This window comes from Bos javanicus, chromosome 11 (genome assembly GCF_032452875.1).
Source record: "Bos javanicus breed banteng chromosome 11, ARS-OSU_banteng_1.0, whole genome shotgun sequence".
In the NCBI taxonomy this organism is placed as follows: Eukaryota; Metazoa; Chordata; class Mammalia; order Artiodactyla; family Bovidae; genus Bos; species Bos javanicus.
Genome location: NC_083878.1, coordinates 72138197 through 72159580, shown reverse-complemented (window position 1 = coordinate 72159580; position 21384 = coordinate 72138197). Strand labels below are relative to the sequence as shown.

The following is a 21384-nucleotide window of genomic DNA, read 5'->3' as shown; positions in this document are numbered from 1 at the left end:
GAATCAGGTGGAACCTGGCCGGCAAGGAGGGCAGGTCGAACCCAACCCCTAGCTTTAGACTTAAAGGCCACCAGCCTTTGACTCCTCGCAGGAGGAACAAGGAAATCATTCCTAACTCTAGGAGGGGGTGAGAAGAGCTGCGACAGCAGGCCAGCCTGTCAGCAGCTCAGGGAGTTAGAATACCCAGGCTGCTTCTCCCCAGCTTACACTACAGGCAGGCAGGCGCGCGCGCGTGCACACACACACGCACGCACGCGCTAGCTGTTACTCTGGTGGGAATTAAGTACGGAGCCAGGGCACCCTGGGTGAGTGAAGATGGCAATAGAGAAAAAAAGGACACCATGGGCACGATTAGGTTTTGGCCTTTAGTCTGAAAAAGTTGATTGAAAGTGTACAACAGAGAGCAGGTGCAAGCGGCTAGGGGCCATGGAGCCGCCAATAAAAAAGAATGTCCTTAAATAAAGTTCACAGAGTAAAAACCAGAACCATCAGTCCTTCCCTCCAACACAACAGAGCACAGGCACAGAACCGGTGATGAGCCCCAAGGAGCAAGGAGGCTGGGGAGGACAGCAGAGGCTCCCAGGCTGCTGTGTGGAGGGAGAGCCCTCTTTGGAATGGGCTGAGCCAAGCCACCCAGCTCTCCCTGCACACCTGATAACCACTGCTAAGGCTAAAGGAAAAAGACAAAACTCAGTCTCAGTCTGGAGGGCTCAGAAAACAGTCTAGGTGGGCAGAGATCTGGACAACCGCTAGTCCCGCTTGGCCTTCTTCTTGTCACTGTTGCCATTTTCTTCAGCCCCCTCGGTAGACAGCACCTCCTCCAGTTTCCGCTTGCCACTCTCTGGCTGAGGCGCTGCTGTATTTCGGGGCTTGAAGCAAATGATGATGCAGGTCATGTTGTCACACCCTGTACCGTCCCCAGAAGTGTCTGGTGCCAGGCATTGATCCAGCAGCTACAAAAGGGAAGGGGCAGCTCAGCTGCAGGGTTTGAAAACTTTCTGGGAACCTAAAATCTTAGAGGGCTGGCCTTGCTGAGACAGGGTGGCAGAAGGAAGGGAACAGGCAACAGGTGCCACAAAACAGGCTACATGCTAGTCCATAAGGCATAAGGATAAGTCAGGGAAATGAGGGAAAGTGGATCTTTCTAGTCAGAGTTTAGTATGTCAGTAAATAGTGATATTCCCAGGCTCTGATTTTAACTCAGGCTAAAAGAGAAAATTTTGGATACACAAACCAGACACCCTCTTTCCACCCTGGGACTTACCTCTTCCACAATGGATGACAGTAACCGAAGCTCCCCATTTTCATCGCGCTGGCTGATCTTCGATTGAATAAAGTCTATAACTTCCTGGCTGCTCATCACATTCCTGGGGTCATAAACAACAGTAAGAATCTTTTTTAGTCCCACCAAGGCAGAGTAGAAGAATATGGATAGAGGTGACAAATGCCCCATGTGTGCGTGCTGAGTTGCTCAAGTGTGTCCAACTCTTATGGACCCACCAGGCTCCTCTGTCCATGGCATCCTCCAGGTAAGAATACTAGAGTGGGTTGCCAATATCTCTTCCAGGAGTATCTTCCCAAACAAGGGATTGAACCCGTCTCCTGCACTGACAGGTGTATTCTTGACCACTGCGCCACCTGGGAAGCCTGACAGATGCCCCAGGCCAATGTAAACACCCACAGAGACTGCTGTCAGCTCTGCCTTCTGCTTGGGGATCTTGACACCAAGTTGCCTATATAGGCTCTAATTTTAGAGCAATCCGAGAAAAAGGGCGGACTACAGTCATTAGTAAGAAGATAAAGAAGCTCAGAGCCCCACATGAGAAGTAACGCTGCAGGGAAAAAAGGGAATTTTAGGGTGTTCTGCCAGTGCTCACCATATGCCATCACAGGCAATGACCATAAACTCATGATCATCTGTGAGAGTCAGCACCTTGATGTCAGGAAGGGCCGAAATCATCTGTTCCTCTGGTGGCAAGTTCTTGTTTCTCTTGTAAAAGTGGTCTCCTGAAGTAATGGAATGGTTGGTTGATGAGTAAGTAGTCTGAGCACCTCCCACAGATTTGTGTTTGAGGCCAGTCAAACCCTGTCATTCATTTCTATTCTTTACAAAGTTCTATTATCTAGTGGCATGAAGTGAGTTCTAATTTTTCTGGTTTCAGGCCTGTCTTTAGGTCAGTCCCTAACCTGTCTTTTTCAATACCTATCTTACCTATTTCACAGAGATGTTTAAGGGACACAGACAGTAGATACAAAAGTAGTTTGAAAAATAAAAGAGCTATGAAGGTTAAAGTTTGCTATAGGCATCTGGAACACAGAACAAGACCCCAGAAGTCTTTCCCATAGTTTCTTGGCACTTACCAATGGCTCTGGAGAGGTTGAGGCCACCGTTGACTCGCCCATCCATGGTAACCTTGCCCCCAGCATTCTTGATGCGTGCTAGCTCCACTTCATCCTCCGGTTTGTGGTCATAGGACATGTCTAAAGCTTTGCCGGCCTCAGACACCACACAGCGGGAGTCTCCTGCATTGGCTACAATCAACTGCTTCCCTCGTATCAGAGCCACCACTGCTGTTGTACCACTGTCAGAGCCAGGCTTAAAAGAAGAAAGGGAGCATCATAGGAGCTCCTGGATAACAGTTCTTATCATTCTCCTGTATTTTCTCCTCTCCCTAGGACCACCAAGAGGGGTTTAACAGACAGGAGGAGCACAGATTTAATCTTTCCAGAAACTACAGCATGCTCTCCCCCTTTTCTGAGACAATTCTACTCAAAAGACCTAGTTCCCCTTGTAGAGTAAATCCCCCCATGACCACTGACTTCAGTGCTAAGACAGAAAGGGGACCCTTCTCCCAAAATCTCAGAGAACTCACCACACCTAGCCTCTTGGCTTTCTCAGACTCACTGCACACCCTCTCCCCACACACCTCCTCTTTGCCTTCCATCCCAGGCACCATCATCTCTTCTTCTTCATCATCCTCTTCAGCCTCCTCAGTGTCATCCTCGTCTTCCTCATTCTCTGCCTCTTCACTGCTGTAGCCATCTTCTTCCTCACTGCATTCCTGCCAGAGGGACGACCCCAGGCTACTGAGGCTGGGGTGACCCCCTTGCCCCTCCCCCTAACACACTCAGAACCAAGAGGCCTTTACTGAACACAGATTCTCAAAACACTAGTAGATGCATATATATAAGATCCTGATGGAAAAATGTGGTGGAAGGGAGAGAGGGCTAGCATGGATATACTGGTTTCCTGAACTAGGTTCAGTGGTCACTAGCAGGAAACCTTGGACAAGGCCAGGGCTGCTAGCCAAATGCACCTTCCAGCAACATGACCAGAGAATAAGCTGCCCAGAAAAAAGAAACACCCAACTATCCAAAAGGAACACCATCTTGTTATCTCTGTAGGAGACAGACTCTGAAAGGCTAGAACTAAATCTATTTGTTACAATGTCAACAAAAGAAGAGGTAAGAGGGCGCTAATGGTACCTGTGTTAGCAGAGATAATGAATTTTTAAAAAGCTTAAACTATATTTGCGGGATGCTGTCAAAATAGGAGACAGAAAAGAGTAGAAAGCAATTATGCACGGCGATCAACCAGGCCCTCTCTACAACTTCAGCATCTGTCTGACCCCATGGGCCCTTACCTCGCTGTCTTCCTCTTCCTCCTCCGCCTCATCTGACTCATCCTCACTGTCCTCAAAGAACTTGGACTTAGCAACTCGAGGCAGCTTGTCGGAGGCTGAAGAGCAGGAAGGCCCAGCCTCACCAGTGGGAGTGCCAGGCTCCCCACCTTGGCCTGCCTCAGTCCCACATTCCGAGTTGGAGGAAAGGCCTGTGTGAGCCTTGGCTGTGGGGCCATTTTCCTCTGCAGAAGTTTCCCTAGATGGGTCCTCAGGTCCTGCCTCCCCATTGAGGCCCTGGGACCCTGGTTCCTCGCCTGTCCCAGCTCCAGATTTGCTGTGGGGAGCACCCTTGTGACAGTTCTGCCCGTAGCGTGTCAGCAGCTCTTCAATAGTCATGGTAGCCTCTTCATGCAGCAGTGCAGCCTCCTCATTGTCCACTGCAGGGGAGATGCTACATCAGCGCCCCATGCCAGACTCCTCCGGGAAGCAGTCCCTTACTACCTCCATGGCCCTTGTGACCTGAGTTCCAACTTACTTGCCCACCACCTCCCCTTCTCAAGTAGCTCCTGTCTCTTATCACAACTCAGAAAAACAGCCCTTTGCTTCCTTTTCCTCAACCAACATTAGCCTCCAGATATTTCCTTTGGTCTTTGTGTTTCACTCCCTTCTTAGTCAAAGGAATACTAGTCACTGTATGTGTCACCTATCACCTCTCGTGTTTTATGGGTAAGCTGGAAACCCTATTCTGACTGAGGACCCAGGAAGTCCACAACGCCAGTCCAGGCCTAGGGCCCAGGCTTAATGACTGGCTGGTATGGCTAACAGCCGTTCCAATCTTAAAAGAAAAGATCACATAAACATTAAAGGAACCAGAAAGACCCCATCACAATGACAAAAGATAATGTATACAAAAATGCTTACAACTACAACACTATGAACTCAACAAAGGTTAATCCTCTCTCTCCTGTTCATTACCACCTGTAGTACAGGGGATTCTTTAACATACAGGGGATTTCCCAGTTCTCAAGGAAGCCATCTTCTCTCAGAGTTGACACGTAATTTATATGTATATTAAAGAATAGTTCTTTAATATGCCGATTTCCTCTCAAACAAAAGGTGCCACACTCACCATCATCTTCATCAGCAACTTTTTCTTTTTCATCCTCGTCTTCAGTGGGTCGCCCTGCAATCTGTGCCAGCTCCTTAATGACTTCCTCAGTGGTTAGCTTGGCATCAATAGCCAAGAAGGCATCTTCCAAAGCCTAAATATAACCAAAATAGTATAAAGCCAAGTGTAGAAAAACTATGCAGGTACAAAATGAATTGCCTATACACAATCCTGGGCACAAGAATGGGATGCAAATCAGAGTGATCCACCAAGCTGTGAGATAACTCAGAGACAAACAGTTCAGAGACTTGGGAATCAATACGACACTCTAAAAAGGACCAAGTGGGAATAAGCTCATTTTAGGCACAGAATTCTTTTAAGAAATTAGGTACAGAATTCTTTAAGAAATATAGTAAGAAGCAGCTGGGTAGCAATCAAAAAAGAAAAGCCAAGGATGGGGGGTGGGGGGGAAAGAAAAAGAGAAAGTCTGCAGAAGTGGACAAGGAACAGTGTGGGAAGACAGACCTTCTGTAGCTTGCCTTCTTTGTAGGCCTTCTGATCTTTGATGATATCAGGAAGATATTTGGCACAGTACAAGGCAACTTCCTCCCCTAGAAGAAAGGTAAAGTCACCCAGAGCACAGCTTTGCACACACAGAAAGTGATACAATATCAACACACCAGTGAATCCCAAAGCTTAAGGAGATGAATATCTTAGCACATCTGAAACCTATCTGAACGACAATGTTTTGGGATGTTCTGACCAAGAAAATGGATTTCACCATCACCTCTCTCGGGGCTATGTTAATACTGCCCATGTGTTTTCTCACCTGTATACTTAGTTTTCAGTGAAAAAGAGACAAATGTTAATATAGGGAAAGGCTTCTTGTATTAAAACAAGGCCTGGTGAGATTAAGAACAAATCAAATATCCTACTGGGAAGAAGGAATGGCAGAATAGAGAAAAACAGCACTAGGCAGGAAATGGTATCTGAGGACCAGAACTCTGGAAAAGAAAAGAACAAAGGACCTGGAACTGGGGTTCCCAGAATGTTACCAATACGATCTGCTAAAGTTACCTCCATGTCCATCATAGACAGAAAACATGGCTGTCTCACTGTCCAGCTCAGGAATACAGTTGTGAGCATCCTACGAAAAAGAGCATAATTAGCATTTCTTAAGGTCAAAGGATATTCTTCCTTGTGCATCTCAGGTCAGAAGGACTGCCTTCACATCTTAATCTCACTAAACCCTTCCCTGGCTGACCTACATGGCCTAGAAACAAGAAAGGAAGATGGGATGATAAGAACAGCACAAGGGTGGGAGAAAGGAAGCGGGGAGGAAGGAGGGAAGGGAGGGAGAGAGCAAAAGGAAAGGAAGGCGAGAGGGAAGAAGGGAAGAGATGAATCAGGTCACTACCTCTGCAGTCTAGCAGCCTCAGCCTAGGAGATCTCAGTCTCAATGGCAGAATGTTTGGCTGCTGGAACTCTAGACCTGACCCTTTTGGATTTGTGGCAACTATGGGAAGAACCAGAATAAAGGATCTTTAAATTCACTTCCAGACCCATTCTATGACAGTGAACTTCAAGGAAGAAAATGATAGGGAGGACAGCAAAAAGTGACAAAGTGACCCGAGATCCTTACCTACTTGCAAAATTTCTAGGAGAAGCCTAAGACAGCCTGAGTGGAAGCATCCCCACCCCACTTCCCACCCCCAGAAAAGCACCATCAAAACAGATTACCCCACCAGGCTAGGTAGAGGATACAGTTACAAAAGAAAATCTTTCCAACAAATAGTTATTAAACTACACTGTATGCAGTACTTGTTCACTTTCCCAGGTGGCTCAGTGGTAAAGAATCCGCCTGCTGATGAAGGAGACGTGGGTTAGATCCCTGGGTCGGGAAGATCCCATGCAGAAGGAAATGGCAACCCACTGCAGTATTCTTGCCTAGATAATCCCATGGACAGAGGAACATAGAGGGCTATAGTCCATGGGGTCACTAAGAGTCGTCCCACCTCCCACCCCCAGCTGGAACTGAGACATCATTTAATTCTGAAGGCACAGCACATTTGAAAAGAAATTTGCAATGGTCTTATAGGTATATTCTCTACAGACAAAAAGGATGTAACTATTTATTCTGATTAATTAGTAAAGTTAATAGTTCTCCTTTGTCTTTCAGGTATTTAGTATTTACATTTTTAAAATTATATTGATAGAGGAAATCTGAGTGTATCAGTTCTGCTGTCCCTAAAATAAGACTATGCTGTCATTATATAAGTCTGCTAGAAAATTAAACTTAGGGTTTTAAGACAGGCAAATGAAAAGGAGGGAGTCTTTTATTTCCCTCTGATTGTCTCCAGGAGAAAGGGCCCCAGAAGCTAATGGGCATCCTCAGAAGGCCTTTGATGACCTGTGTGGTCATCGACACAACTGCCTCTTAGCCTCATCCCTGAGATCTGGAGAACCCCACACCAAAGTCATCTTCCTCCTCTCCCCGACTTTACCAACGACTCTACCACCAGCCATGCTGACCTACCCATCCCTCTAAGCCAGGGTTTATCATACTGCCCCCTCCTCTCCTTTCACCAACATCTTTCTTGCCTTTTATGATTGTTTCTACAGTGGTTCTCAAACTTTAACGTGCCTAAGAATTCATTCATTCGTTCGTCCATTCATTCATTCAAATATTTGAGTATCCATTATGTGCCAAGATGTGCTGTGTCTGATTAGTTTCAGCAAAACAGCTGTGTCACATTAATGCTGATTTTAGTTCTGCTGATTTTGCAGTTTGGTTTGTTGGCATGGAATTTATGTCCAGGTCTATGTTTGTACACATTAAAGTAACAGTAAATTAAAATCATGTTAGTGAATACTGCTGCTGCTGCTGCTGCTAAGTAGCTTCAGTCGTGCCTGACTCTGTGCGACCCCATAGACGGCAGCCCATGAGGCTCCCCCATCCCTGGGATTCTCCAGGCAAGAACACTGGAGTGGGTTGCCGTTTCCTTCTCAAATGCATGCGAGTGAAAAGTGAAAGTCAGGTCGCTCAGTTGTGTCCGACTCCCAGCAACCCCATGGACTGCAGCACCAGGCTCCTCCGTCCATGGGATTTTCCAAGCAAGAGTACTGGAGTGGGGTGCCATTGCCTTCTCCAAGACCCACAAATACTGATTTCCTTAAAAAAAGAAAATCCATGGACAATCTCCAAGATATTTTGTTAAATAGAGCAAGCAAAGCATATAATAATGTATTTATTTAGTAAGCCGCTTTTTGTGTAAGAGGGAGTACAAGAATAGACATCTGTCTTCTCATACTTTAATACTACAAGGACACACAGAAAACTAATAAAAATAAACTGCATGAGGGTGCAAACAGATGAATGGGAGCAAGAGGGACCATGGGAATGTTCAGCTTTTCAAAAGTAAATTAAATGTCTTTTAATTGCACCTTTTTGGTAGAGGAGTTTAGCACTCTTCCTGTCTACTACTTCCCAGTGGACAAGAGAATCAACTGGTCTTTCTCTGTCCTGCAGCACTATTCTAAATCACAACTGTATTGTCTCTTTTGAACCCACACCTCTATTTAAAAAATCTCTGACTTCTCATTGCTCCTCACAAGATCATGTGGTTTTGAAGCAGAAGATCTAGCTATCAGTGAACACTGGAAAAATAATTACCCTCTACAGTAATCAAATGGACATTAAAAAAAAAACCAAGGAATTATCTTTTTGTGCAAATTAGAATGATGAAAAAGATTAACAGTATCCAGTAGTAATAAGAGTGAAGATAAAAACACATTCTCATACTCTGATCAATAGGAATATAAATTAGCAGTTTTCCTGGAAGGCAATTTGGTAATATGTATTAAAATGCACATGTCTTTTGATCTAGAAATTTGACTTCTAGATTTATGAGAGTACTAACAGAAGGATAAAAAGATACAAAGAATGCTCATTATAGCATTACTTACAGTAAAAAAAATAACCATCTAAATTTCCATGAATAGATCACAAATAGTACATCTCTCCAATGGAATATATGCAGTTGTTAGAAATGATGAATGTGTTCATTTAGAAATGAGTTCACAACATATTAAGTGATAAAAAGCAAAACATAAATTATCTGTATGTAAGAAATCTGTAAGATTGCATACCAAACAGTGGAAAGTGAAATTTGGGTAATAATTATTTCTATAATATGGAATGAGAGTATCTGCATTATTCATATCCTCACAGGACAATCATGATGATGATGTAAAATGTGTAGAAATTCTTTGGAAACTGGGATGTAGTACTTAAGTATATACATGTATCCTGCTCTGAATGTTGTACCCGGTTCACATTTGTCTTCTCTCCTTTTGCTCAAAAAGGAATGCCCACAATAAAGATTCACTTCCTGCCTTAGGTTTGTTCTCCTCCACTTTTCAGTAAGGCTTTGGATCTACATCACTTGGAACTGTTCTACCTTCTCTAATCACTTCAATTCCCCCCTTATATCTTCAACCATAGCCTCCCTATCTTTACCCTTGTCTTTCTGTCCCTTTCTGAGTCAGAGCTAAGCATTTCAACACTGTGTCTTAGCAATCTAGAAAAACTCATCCATCCTTGTATAACCCGACCAACTGCTTTCTTTACCCTTGAATCTGAGCCACTAAGTATTGCTAGTCATAAAAATGTCATGAAATCATGTTGACTGCAGTGACTACTTCCATTTAGAATTTTTTTCTCTATTCGCACTGACTCTTAAATATATGAACCACAGTTAGTCACAAACATTTTCCACACTACTCAAGTTCTCACGGATATTTTCTGTTCATTCTTAGCAGAAAATAGGTTTCCCTGGTGGCTCAGCAGTAAAGAATCTGCCTGCCAGTGAAGGAGACACAGGTTTGATCTCTAAGTAGGGAAGGTCCCCTGGAGAAGGAAATGGCAACCCACTCCAATATTCTTGCCCAGGAAATTCCACGGAGAGAGGAGCCTGGTGGGTGGGATACAGTCCATGGGGTTGCAAAGAATCAGATGGGACTTAGTGACAAAACAAGTTAGCAGATAAGCTAACCTCTTACTTTACTTAGATTGAGGTCTTATTTCAAGATATATCTCATCTTCCCTAGGAAGATTTCTAATTTCTCCATTGCAGTGTCTAACCTCTCCTTCATGTCTTCCTCAGAAGCAGTATTTCTTCTCTTTCTAGATTAACATTTCCTCTCAAACACAAACCCTTCTCCCTCAAGATCATATGTCACAGAACAGGCAATAACCATAACAGCAACCCAAACGGCCATTTTGCAGGCTTCATTCTCCCCAACCACTGTATGAAACTAAATAGTGCAAACCATGTCAGCTTTCTCAACAGTTCTCTTGGGTTCTGTGAAGAACTGTAATTCTATACCTCCAATTGTCTGTTTCCACAGGATGTCCCTTCTCCACCTCAAACTTAACATATGTAAACAGGAACTTAGCAGTCAGTCCCCCCCCCACACACAAAAATCACAGCTTCTCCTACATGTCTTATTCCTGTGGATGGAATCTTAACTCTCCTAGGCAACACCTAGTATCAGTCCTCCCTGACTTCCATCTGTCAACATCTATCACTGAGTCCTGCTAACTTCCCCCTCAGAACTATGATCCTGGATTACTTTACTCAATATTTTAACTCCTTTCCTGTCTCTACTCTCTATCTCCTGTAATCCAGCCCACATACATCCAGTTGCCAGATTAATCTCCCTAATGTGACGTTTTACTGTCGGGCCCTTCAGTGAACCCTACTGCATTAGACTAATTCCATACAACTTACTGGCAATTAAAGGCACTCAATAATCATTTCTATTCATCTCCATAACCTATAGTCTCTTTAACTCATGCTGCTGCTAAGTCGCTTCAGTCATGTCTGACTTTGTGCGACCCCACAGACGGCAGCCCATGAGGCTCCCCAGTCCCTGGGATTCTCCAGGCAAGAACACTGGAGTGGGTTGCCATTTCCTTCTCCAATGCATGAAAGTGAAAAGTGAAAGTGAAGTCGCTCAGTCCTGTCTGACTCTTAGCGACACCATGGACTACAGCCCACCAGGCCCTCTGTCCATGGGATTTTCCAGGCAAGAGTACCGGAGTCGGGTGCCACTGCCTTCTCCGTTTTAACTCATACCATTCCCCAAAAGAAACTACTCTTGACACTTTTGATACTATTACACTCTACCCTGGCATAGTAAGCATGCCTACCTCAATCTTTCCTCCTATCTCTTCTAATATTTTTCCTTCTCTCACTTTTCTCCTCCCCATTTGTTACCATTTATACTGTTTCCTAAAGGTCCAGTTAGTCTCACCACCTCCCAAGAGATCACACCAATACTGTGTGATCATTCCTCTTCTGAACTCTCTTTAATATTGACTGTATCAGTAATTTGGCATTCAGCATATATTATCTTGTATTGTTATCCAAATCCCATAGGGGAAAAGTGTTGTAGGTCCAAAACAGCATGAAAACAGGCTGTTTTACAAATATCTTAGGGATAACTCCTCCTTCGTTTACTATTCTAAACCTAGAGATGTGTCCTAACACGATAACCGAGATGATCTGAAAGAAATGATGTAGAATACACACAGGTCACCTGAATCAGGACTCTCAGGTCTTGCCTTATTAGATCATATATCACACAGCCCCTCTGACCATCTAGACAAACAATGGATCTGTTTTTAATAAACTCCTGCTTACCTTTCCTGTGGGCTTCCCTACTGGCTCAGACAGTAAAGAATCCACCTGCATGTGGGAGAGTTGGATTCGATCCCTGGGTTGGAAAGATCCCCTGGAGAAGGGAATAGCTACCCACTCCAGCAGAACTGCCTGGAGAATTCCATGGACAGAGGAGCCTGGCAGGCTACAGTCCACATGGTTGCATAGAGTCGGATACGACTGAGCAATTTTCACTTTCACTTTATTATTCTTAAGGTTACAAATACATCCATGAATGCTCCTTTGTTACTGGATCAACCATTTAGATTTCTGATACTTAAATTTATCTAAATCTTCGCAACTCAAGGAAAAAATTTTCAAAGTGGCTGGAAAGAGAACTACATTTTTTATTTTTAAAAGTCATGTATTACTGTCTGATTGTAAAAATCATATGCACGTATTACCACTGTGTTACAGACTGAATGTTTTATGTCCCCCCAACATTCATATATTGAAATTTCATTGGCAATGTGATGGTATTTAGAGGTGCAGACTTTGAGAGGCAATTAAGTCATGAGGAAGGAGCTCTCATGAATGAGATTAGTATTCTTATAATAAGAGACACCAGCTGAGTCCTTTGCCTTGTGAGGACACAGCTAAACACAGCCACTGTGAACTAGCACCAAGTGGGCCTTCTCCAGACAACTTGATCTTCATCTTCCCATTAGGGTCTCAAAGAGGTATTGACACACCTATGTTCACAGCAGCTTTGTTCACAATAGCCCAAAAGTAGAAAAACTCACGTGTTCACCAACAGATGAATGAATTTAAAAAATGTGGTATATATGGGCCAAGGAATATCATTCAGCTTTAAAAAGGAAATTCTGACATATGCTACAACATGGATGAACCTTGAGGACATGATGCTAAGTGAAATAAGCCAGCCAGTACTTTGGTATCCAGAGCAGTGAAATTCATAGACAGAAAGTAGAATAGTAGTGGTTGCTAGGGGCTGGGGACGGGGGTGGGAGGGGGATGGGGAGTAGTTTAGTGGGTATAGAGTTTCAGTTTTGAAAGATGAAAAGAGTTCTGGAGACTGGTTGCACAACAAAGTGAATTTACTTAACACTACTGATCTGTATATTTTAAATGGTTAAGATGGCAAATTTCATGTTATGTGTATTTTACCAAACAAACTTCCTACCAAAAGCCCATGCTCAGATGGCATCACCAGTGAGCTCTACCAAATATTTAAAAAATTAGTATGAATTCTTCACAAACTCTTCCCAAAATAAAGAGGGGATAACACTTTCCAACTCATTCTATGAGGCCAATATTATTCTGATACCAAAACCAGACAGACATCACAAGAAAACTACAGGCTTAATACCATTAAGATAGTTCAGTCACTCAGTCGTATCCGACTCTTTGCAACCCGATGGACTGTGCTTCCCTGTCCATCACCAACTCCCGGAGCTTGCTCAAACTCATGTCCTCTGAGTTGGTGATGCCATCCAACCATCTTGTCCTCTGTCATCCCCTTCTCCTCCTGCCTTCAATCTTTCCCAGCATGAGGGTCTTTACTCATGAGTCAGTTCTTTGCATCAGGTGGCCAAAGTATTGGAGCTTCGGCTTCAGCATCATTCCCTCCAAAGAAATCCCAGGGCTGATCTCCTTCAGAATGGACTGGTTGGATCTCCTTGCAGTCCAAGGGACTCTCCAGAGTCTTCTCCAACACCTCAGTTCAAAAGCATAAATTCTTTGGCGCTCAACCTTCTTTATGCTCCAACTCTCACATCCATACAGGACTACCGGAAAAATCATAGCTTTGACTATACAGACTTTTGCCAGTAAAGTAATGTCTCTGCTTTTTAATATGCTGTCTGGGTTTGTCATAGTTTTTTTCCAAAGAGCCAAGCGTTTGTTAATTTCATGGCTGCAGTCACTATCTGCAGTGATTTTGGAGCCCAAGAAAATAAAGTCTGTCTCTGTTTCCATTGTTTCTCCATCTATTTGCCATGAAGTGATGGGACCAGATGTCATGATCTTAAGTTTTTTGAATGTTGAGTTTTAAGCCAGCTTTTTCACTCCCCTCTTTCACTTTCATCAAGAGGCTCTTTAGATAGCAATACTCATTAACTGATCTACAAATTCAGAATAAGCCCTATCAAAATCCCTGGTGCCTTCTGCAGTGAAACTGACAAACTGATCCTAAAGTTCATACAGATATACGAGGGACTCAAAAAGAAGAAATGAAAAAAAAAATAGCTATAGTAACCAAGACAGTGTGGTACACAGATCAGTGGAATGGAATGAATAGTCCAGAAATAAACCCTTATACTTATGGTCAACTGTGCCTCTTGAGAAACCTGTATGCAGGTCAGGAAGCAACAGTTAGAACTGGACATGGAACAACAGACTGGTTCCAAATAGGAAAAGGAGTACGTCAAAGCTGTATATTGTCACCAGGCTTATTTAACTTCTATAAAGAGTACATCATGAGAAATGCTGGGCTGGAAGAAGCACAAGCTGGAATCAAGATTGCTGGGAGAAATATCAATAACCTCAGACATACAGATGATACCACCCTTATGGTAGAAAGTGAAGAGGAACTAAAAAGCCTCTTGATGAAGGTGAAAGTGGAGAGTGAAAAAGTTGGCTTAAAGCTCAACATTCAGAAAATGAAATTAAAAGACGCTTACTCATTAGAAGGAAAGTTATGACCAACCTAGATAGCATATTAAAGAGCAGAGACATTACTTTGCCGACAAAGGTCTCTCTAGTCAAGGCTATGGTTTTTCCAGTGGACATGTATGGATGTGAGAGTTGGACTGTGAAGAAAGCTGAGTGCCAAGGAACTGATGCTTTTGAACTGTGGTGTTGGAGAAGACTGTTGAGAATCCCTTGGACTGCAAGGAGATCCAACCAGTCCATTCCAAAGGAGATCAGTCCTGGGTGTTCATTGGAAGGACTGATGTTGAAGCTGAAACTCCAATACTTTGGCCACCTCATTCGAAGAGTTGACTCACTGGAAAAGACCCTGATGCTGGGAGGGATTGGGGGCAGGAGGAGAAGGGGACGACAGAGGATGAGATGGCTGGATGGCATCACCGACTCGATGGACATAAGTTTGAGTAAACTCCGGGAGTTGGTGATGGACAGGGAGGCCTGGTGTGCTGTGATTCGTGGAGTCACAAAGAGTTGGACACGACTGAGCAACTGAACTGAACTGAACTTAAACAATGATGCCAAGATAATTCAAAGAGGGAAAAGAATAGGATCCTAAATAAATGATGCTGGGACAAACACATATCCAGATTCAAAAGTATGAAGGTGTACCCCTTCTTTACACCATACACAAAAATTAACTCCAAATGGATCACCTAAATGGACTTCATCAAAATTTAAAACTCTGGTGCCTAAAAGGTCACCAACAGGGGCTTCCCTGGTGGTCCAGTGGTTAAGACTCTGCAGGCTTCCATGGGGCACAGGTTTGATACCCGGTTAGGGAACTAAGATCCTGAATGCCCGCATGCCACTAAGCATGGCAAAAAAAAAAAAAAAGACAAAGGATATGAATAGACATTTCTCCAAGAATACCTAAATGGCCAATAAGCTCAAGGAAAGATGCCAAACATCATTAGCCATCACAGCAATACAATCAAAATCACAATAGAATATCATTTCACATCCATAAGAATGGCTATAATCAGGAGAAAAAAGGGCAACAGGTATAAGGAGGAGGTAGAGAAACTGACACCCTCATATACTGCTGGTAGAAATGTAAACAGAACCACCACTTTGGAAAGTAGTTAGGCAGTTCCTCAAAATGTTAAACATGGGAGTTACTATGCTATGCTATGCTATGCTATGCTGTGCTATGCTAAGTCACTTCAGTCATGTCTGACTCTGTGCGACCCCATAGACGGCAGCCCATCAGGCTCCCCTGTCCCTGGGATTCTCCAGGCAAGAACAATGGAGTGGGTTGCCATTTCCTTCTCCAATGCATGAAAGTGAAAAGTGAAAGTGAAGTCGCTCAGTCGTGTCCGACTCTTAGCGACCCCATGGACTGCAGCCTACCAGGCTCCTCCGCCCACGGGATTTTCCAAGCAAGAGTACTGGAGTGGGGTGCCACTGCCTTCATTGGGGAGTTACTCTATGACCCAGCAATTCAACTCCTAGATATACACTCAAAAGAAATAAAACCTATTTCCACACAAGTTTGAACATGATTGTTCATTGCATCATTGTTCAAATAAGTCAAAATGTGAAAATCCCAATGTCCATCAACTGATGAATAAACAAAATGTGCATACAATGGAAGATGATTCAGCCATAAAAAGGAATGAAGTAGTGATTGACTCATGTACAACCTGGATGACCGTTGAAATGTATACTTTAAATGGACATGGCACAATAAAGTTGTTTAAAAAGAACCTGAATATACATTTTCAAGGATTACACGTGATTAAAGCTGATATACTCCATCTCTGAACTAGATCTAGAGGGAAACAGAAAACTCCACTGTAATTGGTACTGAGATGACAATGTGTCACTAAACATCAGAGATGTTATTAGTTCAGTTCGAAAGATCTGTGCTTCCAGACAGCACAAATTTAACAATAGCTAATAACAGCAAGAACTACTAATCCGATCTTATTTCTACACTCAAATTCAAGCTGTACAATTCTAAGTAGATAACCCAATAGAGGGTGGTCAGGGGTTGACAGTGGTATTAATTGCCAGAGGACTGGGCAATAGAAATAATTTATGTAAAATATTCTTGAAATCTTGAAAAATACATTCTGACTTTAACTTATGGCTGTTTTGAAAACTTATAAAGGAATAGTAGGAAACAACTTCTCTGTACTCAAGGGCATACATTTGATATCATTTCATACTATCTTTGAATCGTGAAGAAAAGGTACTGCATGCTGATCAAATGAAAAGAATGCCCTTCTATGAAAGTTGCTTAACCATGTCCTAGACAAAGGAATTCTGATCTGGTTCAATAAGTAAAAAGTGCTTTAAGTCACAGAGATGAGACGCTAATCTGAGGATCAAACAATAAATGCTCCTCAGCTTCAGATGCCCGCTCTTCAGTGGAAGCCCACAGCCTGTGATATTTCACTTTATATTCCTCCTATTAATATAATGATTGAAACTGTCATGCATGTAGCTTAAGAACTTTCTGCTCAACATTACTGCTAAGTCTGCTAAGTCACTTCAGTCGTGTCCGACTCTGTGCAACCCCATGGACTGCAGCCCACCAGGCTCCTCCGCCCATGGGATTTTCCAAGCAAGAGTACTGAAGTGGGGTGCCATTGCCTTCTCCGCTGCTCAACATTATGTACATTCAATTCTAGATGACCCACTCTGACCATTAATAAGCCAGCTTCTATATGGCAACAGCTATCCAACTCAAAATTATGTTATGCATTGATGCTGCCTTTAAAAGGGGGTAAATATAAGTGCTTATAATATACACATGCATACTATATATATATAAACATATACATCTTAACTTCCTAACTGGAAACAATCTTGTCACTTCAGAGACCCTCATAACCAAAAACTAAAATTACCCTAGTCTCTTTGACACCGGAAACTCAAGAGCCTTTCCATAAATATTTCTCAGGCACCCTTCCACAACATACCTGTTAACTCCCAAAATACAAGCTGGAATCAAGGTTGCAGAGAATAATATCAATAACCTCAGATATGCAGATAACACCACCCTTATGGCAGAAAGCGAAGAGGAATTAAAGAGCCTCTTGATGAAGGTGAAAGAGTGTGAAAAAGCTGGCTTAAAACTCAATATTCACCTTGGAGAAGGAAACAGTAACCCACTCCCAGTACTCTTGCCTGGAAAAGTCAATAGACAGAGAAGCCTGGAGGGCTACAGTCCATGGGGTTACATGGCTGAACATGCATGCATGAGGGTGGAGGGAGATGGGTTGGTAGCAATAAACTGGTAGAATTAAAAAAACAAAAAAACAAAAACTCAACATTCAAAAAACTAAGATCATGGTATCCGGTCTCGTCACTTCATGGCAAATAGATGGGGAAACAATGAAGACAGTGACAGACTTTCTTTTCTTGGGCTCCAAAATCACTGCGGACGGTGACTGCAGCCATGAAATTAAAAGACGCTTGCTTCTTGGAAGAAACCAATGACAAACCTAGACAGTATATTAAAAAGCAGAGATATTACTTTGCCACAAAGGTCTGTATAGTCAAAGCTATGACTTTTCCAGTAGTCATGTACAGATGTGAGAGCTGGATAATAAAAAAGGCTGAGTGCCAAAGGATTGATGCTTTCGAACCATGGTGCTGGAGAAGACTCTTGAGAGTCCCCTGGACAGCAAGAAGATCAAAACATTCAATCCTAAAGGAAATCAACCCTGAATATTCACTGGAAGGACTGATACTGAAGCTGATGGTCCAATACTTTGGCCACCTGATGCGAATGGCCGACTCACTGGAAAAGATTCTGATGCTGGGAAAGATTGAAAACAAGAGAGAAGGGGATGACAGATGATGAGATGGTTGGATGGCATCACCGACTCAATGGACATAAGTTTGAGCAAACTCCAGGAGATGATGAAGGACAGGAAAGCCTGGAGCGCTGCAGTCCATGCATGCAGTCGCAAAGAGTTGGATGCGACTGAACAACCACCACCACCACCAGCTTAAGGGTCCCTCCAAATCATGGAGAAGGAAGCAGGGAAGGGAACATCAACTGTAGTAATCTGATTACCCCTCCTCAAAACACCCTGGTTCCACAGAAAGAGGGGCTAGAGAGGGGCAGAAAGTATAAAATGCCAGCTACTGGTAGCTGCCATCTTGCCTCAAGAGAAGGGATAAACAGTACTCTCTAAGGCTGAATCTATGCATCAATCAGGATTTCAGTAACCTTTATTATGTGTGCCGCTATGATAAACTCACCTCAACTAAATCATTAGGACTAGGCAAATAAGGTTGATAGAATTAATAAACTGGTGGAATTAAGCCCCAAAGGTTAAGAGGAACAGGAGTATACTTTCTGAAAAGCTAAGAGGTAGCTCTTCACTCAAGAGGTTGAAGTCAAAGTTCTTTTCTTGCCATAGCAAAGAAACTATTATACTTTGAGAAAGGAAACAAAGCCAGAAGCAAATGTTATGGATGCAGCAGAACACGACCCCAAACAGGACATCAAGAGGATTTGATTAGGTATATTTAACTATTCAGACAAATGGAAATTCAGAACCAGCAAAATAAGATTTTAAAACCCTAAGTGGTTATCTCTCAGGAGGAAGATTAGGATTTAAGGAATAGTCTAGTAAGATTTCTACAAACCAAACAGCCTCTCATGAAACACTTATATTCCAATTACCAGAGGAGAAACCAAAAATAAAAGGAAATGCCCTACAGAGAAGCAAACAGTACAGAATCATTGGACAAATGACTTGGAAAATTGAATATCCAAGCAACTCAATTCATGAAGAAAACTAGAAAGAATATCAGAGAAGTGGAAAAAAACCACAGCAGAGAGGAAAAGAGGAAAATACGGAATGAGAAACTCAAAGGAAAAGCCTTACTCTGAGACAGTCACCTCAAATCTTACAATATTAACAGAAAATGCCATAGAACCGGAACCCCAAATTACCAACTAACCCCAAAACAAGATTGACATTAAGCCTTTCCTTTCAAAGCTCCATCAAGACATTTCCACCAGCCAGATAATTACTTTTTTCCAAGCACCCAACTGAATTGGTAAGCTCCATACAGTGCACCACAGAGAAACATAAATGCTTTATTTCAGGTTGACACAGATGAGAACGTGTCAAACAATTTCCATCCTACAGATTCTTTCCACCAAGGCACAGCTATCCTAATCTCTTTGGGCCTCAATTTCTAAGTTGTAAAATCTGGGAGCCAAACTTGGTGAGACGAACTATAGGATCCTCTCTGTTTTTCAAGATTTTACACCTAATGATAAAGTCTGCTAGAGGTATAAAATTTGAGTCTGAGAACAAACCATTTAAGTTTATGTTGTCATTCCAGAGCTAACCACAGGGAGGAGCGAGGGATTTGAAGAAATTCCCAAGGGAGACAGTATTTGGCTGCTACCTGAAGCCCACCTGGTTTAAGTGGATAAACCCTCCATTCCAGACATAATTAGAGCATTTCCCCGGCTCCTCTGCCTAGACCTCACAATACTCTTCACAAAAACAGGTCTTAACCATGTCTTTCTCCCTTTCCCTCCTACTACAGTTTTCTCTGTTCTCCTTTGTAGTTTCGTATCCATTTGCCCAACACTATTCTTTTTAATCCAGAATTTTTCCATTTTATCAACAGTGCAATTTTCTATAAAAGGATGTTTTCTGTAGATTAAGATTAAAAAAAGTTTTTTATAGAAAATAAATTATAAACTACAACAAGCACAGGCAAACGACAACTACTAAGCTGTAGAGGTATTCAGAGTAAGAAAAAAAATAATTACGCATAATTTTTTTAAAAATTAGAGTGACTGACACAATTCAAGTTTTCCAAAGGCTAGAAAAGGCACTGAGGGAAAAAACAAACGAGTGACAATTCTTGGAGGTCAAGTCAAACCTCTGAAATTAACATGTGGTGCCCAGAACCAGGCAACTAGGTAATATGCATTTGAAACAGACTATTTGCCTGGCTTCCTTTCACTGTCAAACTCCTCGTCCAGAAAGAGCTCTCATACCACATTTTTTCCTGAAGTACAGTCATTCACATGTATCCGCCTCTCCCGAGCAAAAGTCAATGGATAAACAGTCCCTCTCTTCTTTACTCCTACACTAAACCTCACACCGTTTACGAGCCTGGAAAGCTGGGTTGGCACGAGACGATGGCGCGAAGGCATGGGGAGGTCGGTCAGTTGGCGGAAGGTGCCTCTCCCCACATGGCTGAGCGCTCGCCGCCAAGCTGGCCACCGTCACACGGTCCCCTAGCACCGCAGGTCGTTCTCGGCCCCGGCCCAGCTCTCGCTGTCGCCTCACAAACTGCCGCTGCGGCCACAGCCTCCCGTTTAGGACCCTCCCCCGGGGATGACCCCATCCCCCCGCTCCCTTTCTCCGTCGGGTTCCCGCCCTGCAGCCGCCAGCCTATGGGCCCCTCCCGCCTCACCTCCATGGAGACGCGCCAGCCTTGCATGGCGGAGAAGCCGTAGGGCAGCGGCAGGCGCGAAGCGCCGACCCCGTCTCCAGAGCACTTCACCGTGTTGGGCTGAGAGAGGTAGGCACCCATGGCGGCGGCTGACCGGCGGCCTCAGGGGCAGGCGAACGAAGCGCGACCCGTGCCGGCGCTGGAGCCGGGGCCCCGGGTGCGCGCGTGGCAAGAACTAGCTAAACTGCACGGCCGACGCAAGGTACCGGTGAAAAGGCGCGAGGCGGGCCAGGAGGCGGTAACGGGACGGGAGCAGAGAGGGAGCGGAAGCGGAAACGGCGCCGCTTCAGACCCCGCCCGGCCGGCGCGGCGCGGCGCGGCGCGGCGCTGCGGGCAGTCATTTCCTTAGCAACTCGCCCCGCCCGCGGGGACAACGGCCCGCCCAACCGCCGCTCCCGCGAGATTGGCGTAGTCACGCCCACCAACGGCCGCGGCCCGCCTGGGGCGGCCTGCTAGGTTGCTCCTAGCCAGGAGCTCTCACTAACTGTTCCCCGCTGTCCCCCGCCTCCGCACTCCTAGCCTGGCCTCTCGCGTTTTGTCTAAGGCTCTTTTGTGTGGAACTGGGCACTTCCGGTTCATCCTCTAAAGTGTCAGCTGTCTCTCCGCCGCGCCCTCGGACTCCCACAAATCCTCCCGATGCGGTTCAATTAGAGTTAACTAGTGATAATTTGTTCTGAGAGCATGAAGTACCCTTGTAAGGCCTATGCGATTAGGATGTGAGATAGTCTTTCTGACCAAAGAAAATGAAGACCTCTCTCTGTGACCCAGTCTGTGCGGGTGGAGAAGAAATGAAAAGGGAGTGGAAGAGCTA

General features: G+C 44.0%; 1 protein-coding gene across 1 annotated transcript; it reads right to left on the bottom strand.

The window, feature by feature from the left end:
* Positions 1 to 346: 346 nt before the first annotated feature.
* Positions 347 to 20923, bottom strand: PPM1G (protein phosphatase, Mg2+/Mn2+ dependent 1G). The gene is made up of 10 exons (XM_061432988.1): positions 20535 to 20923; positions 5809 to 5878; positions 5257 to 5342; positions 4753 to 4885; positions 3645 to 4060; positions 2928 to 3062; positions 2362 to 2596; positions 1878 to 2007; positions 1265 to 1367; positions 347 to 953 (listed from the first exon to the last, which is right to left on the bottom strand). Exons 1-10 carry the CDS (start codon positions 20652 to 20654, stop codon positions 750 to 752), a joined length of 1632 nt encoding a protein of 543 aa, XP_061288972.1. The 5' UTR covers positions 20655 to 20923; the 3' UTR covers positions 347 to 749.
* Between the last annotated feature and the right edge of the window lie 461 nt (positions 20924 to 21384).

Coding starts and splice junctions, on each gene's coding strand:
- PPM1G (XM_061432988.1), bottom strand. CDS start 20,654: ATGGGTGCCTACCTCTCTCAGCCCAACACGGTGAAGTGCTCTGGAGAC. Junction 4,061..4,752: donor AGTTGCTGATGAAGATGATG/GTGAGTGTGGCA, acceptor TCTCCCCTGCAG/TGGACAATGAGGAGGCTGCA. Junction 2,597..2,927: donor GGATGGAAGGCAAAGAGGAG/GTGTGTGGGGAG, acceptor TCTTCTTTTAAG/CCTGGCTCTGACAGTGGTAC.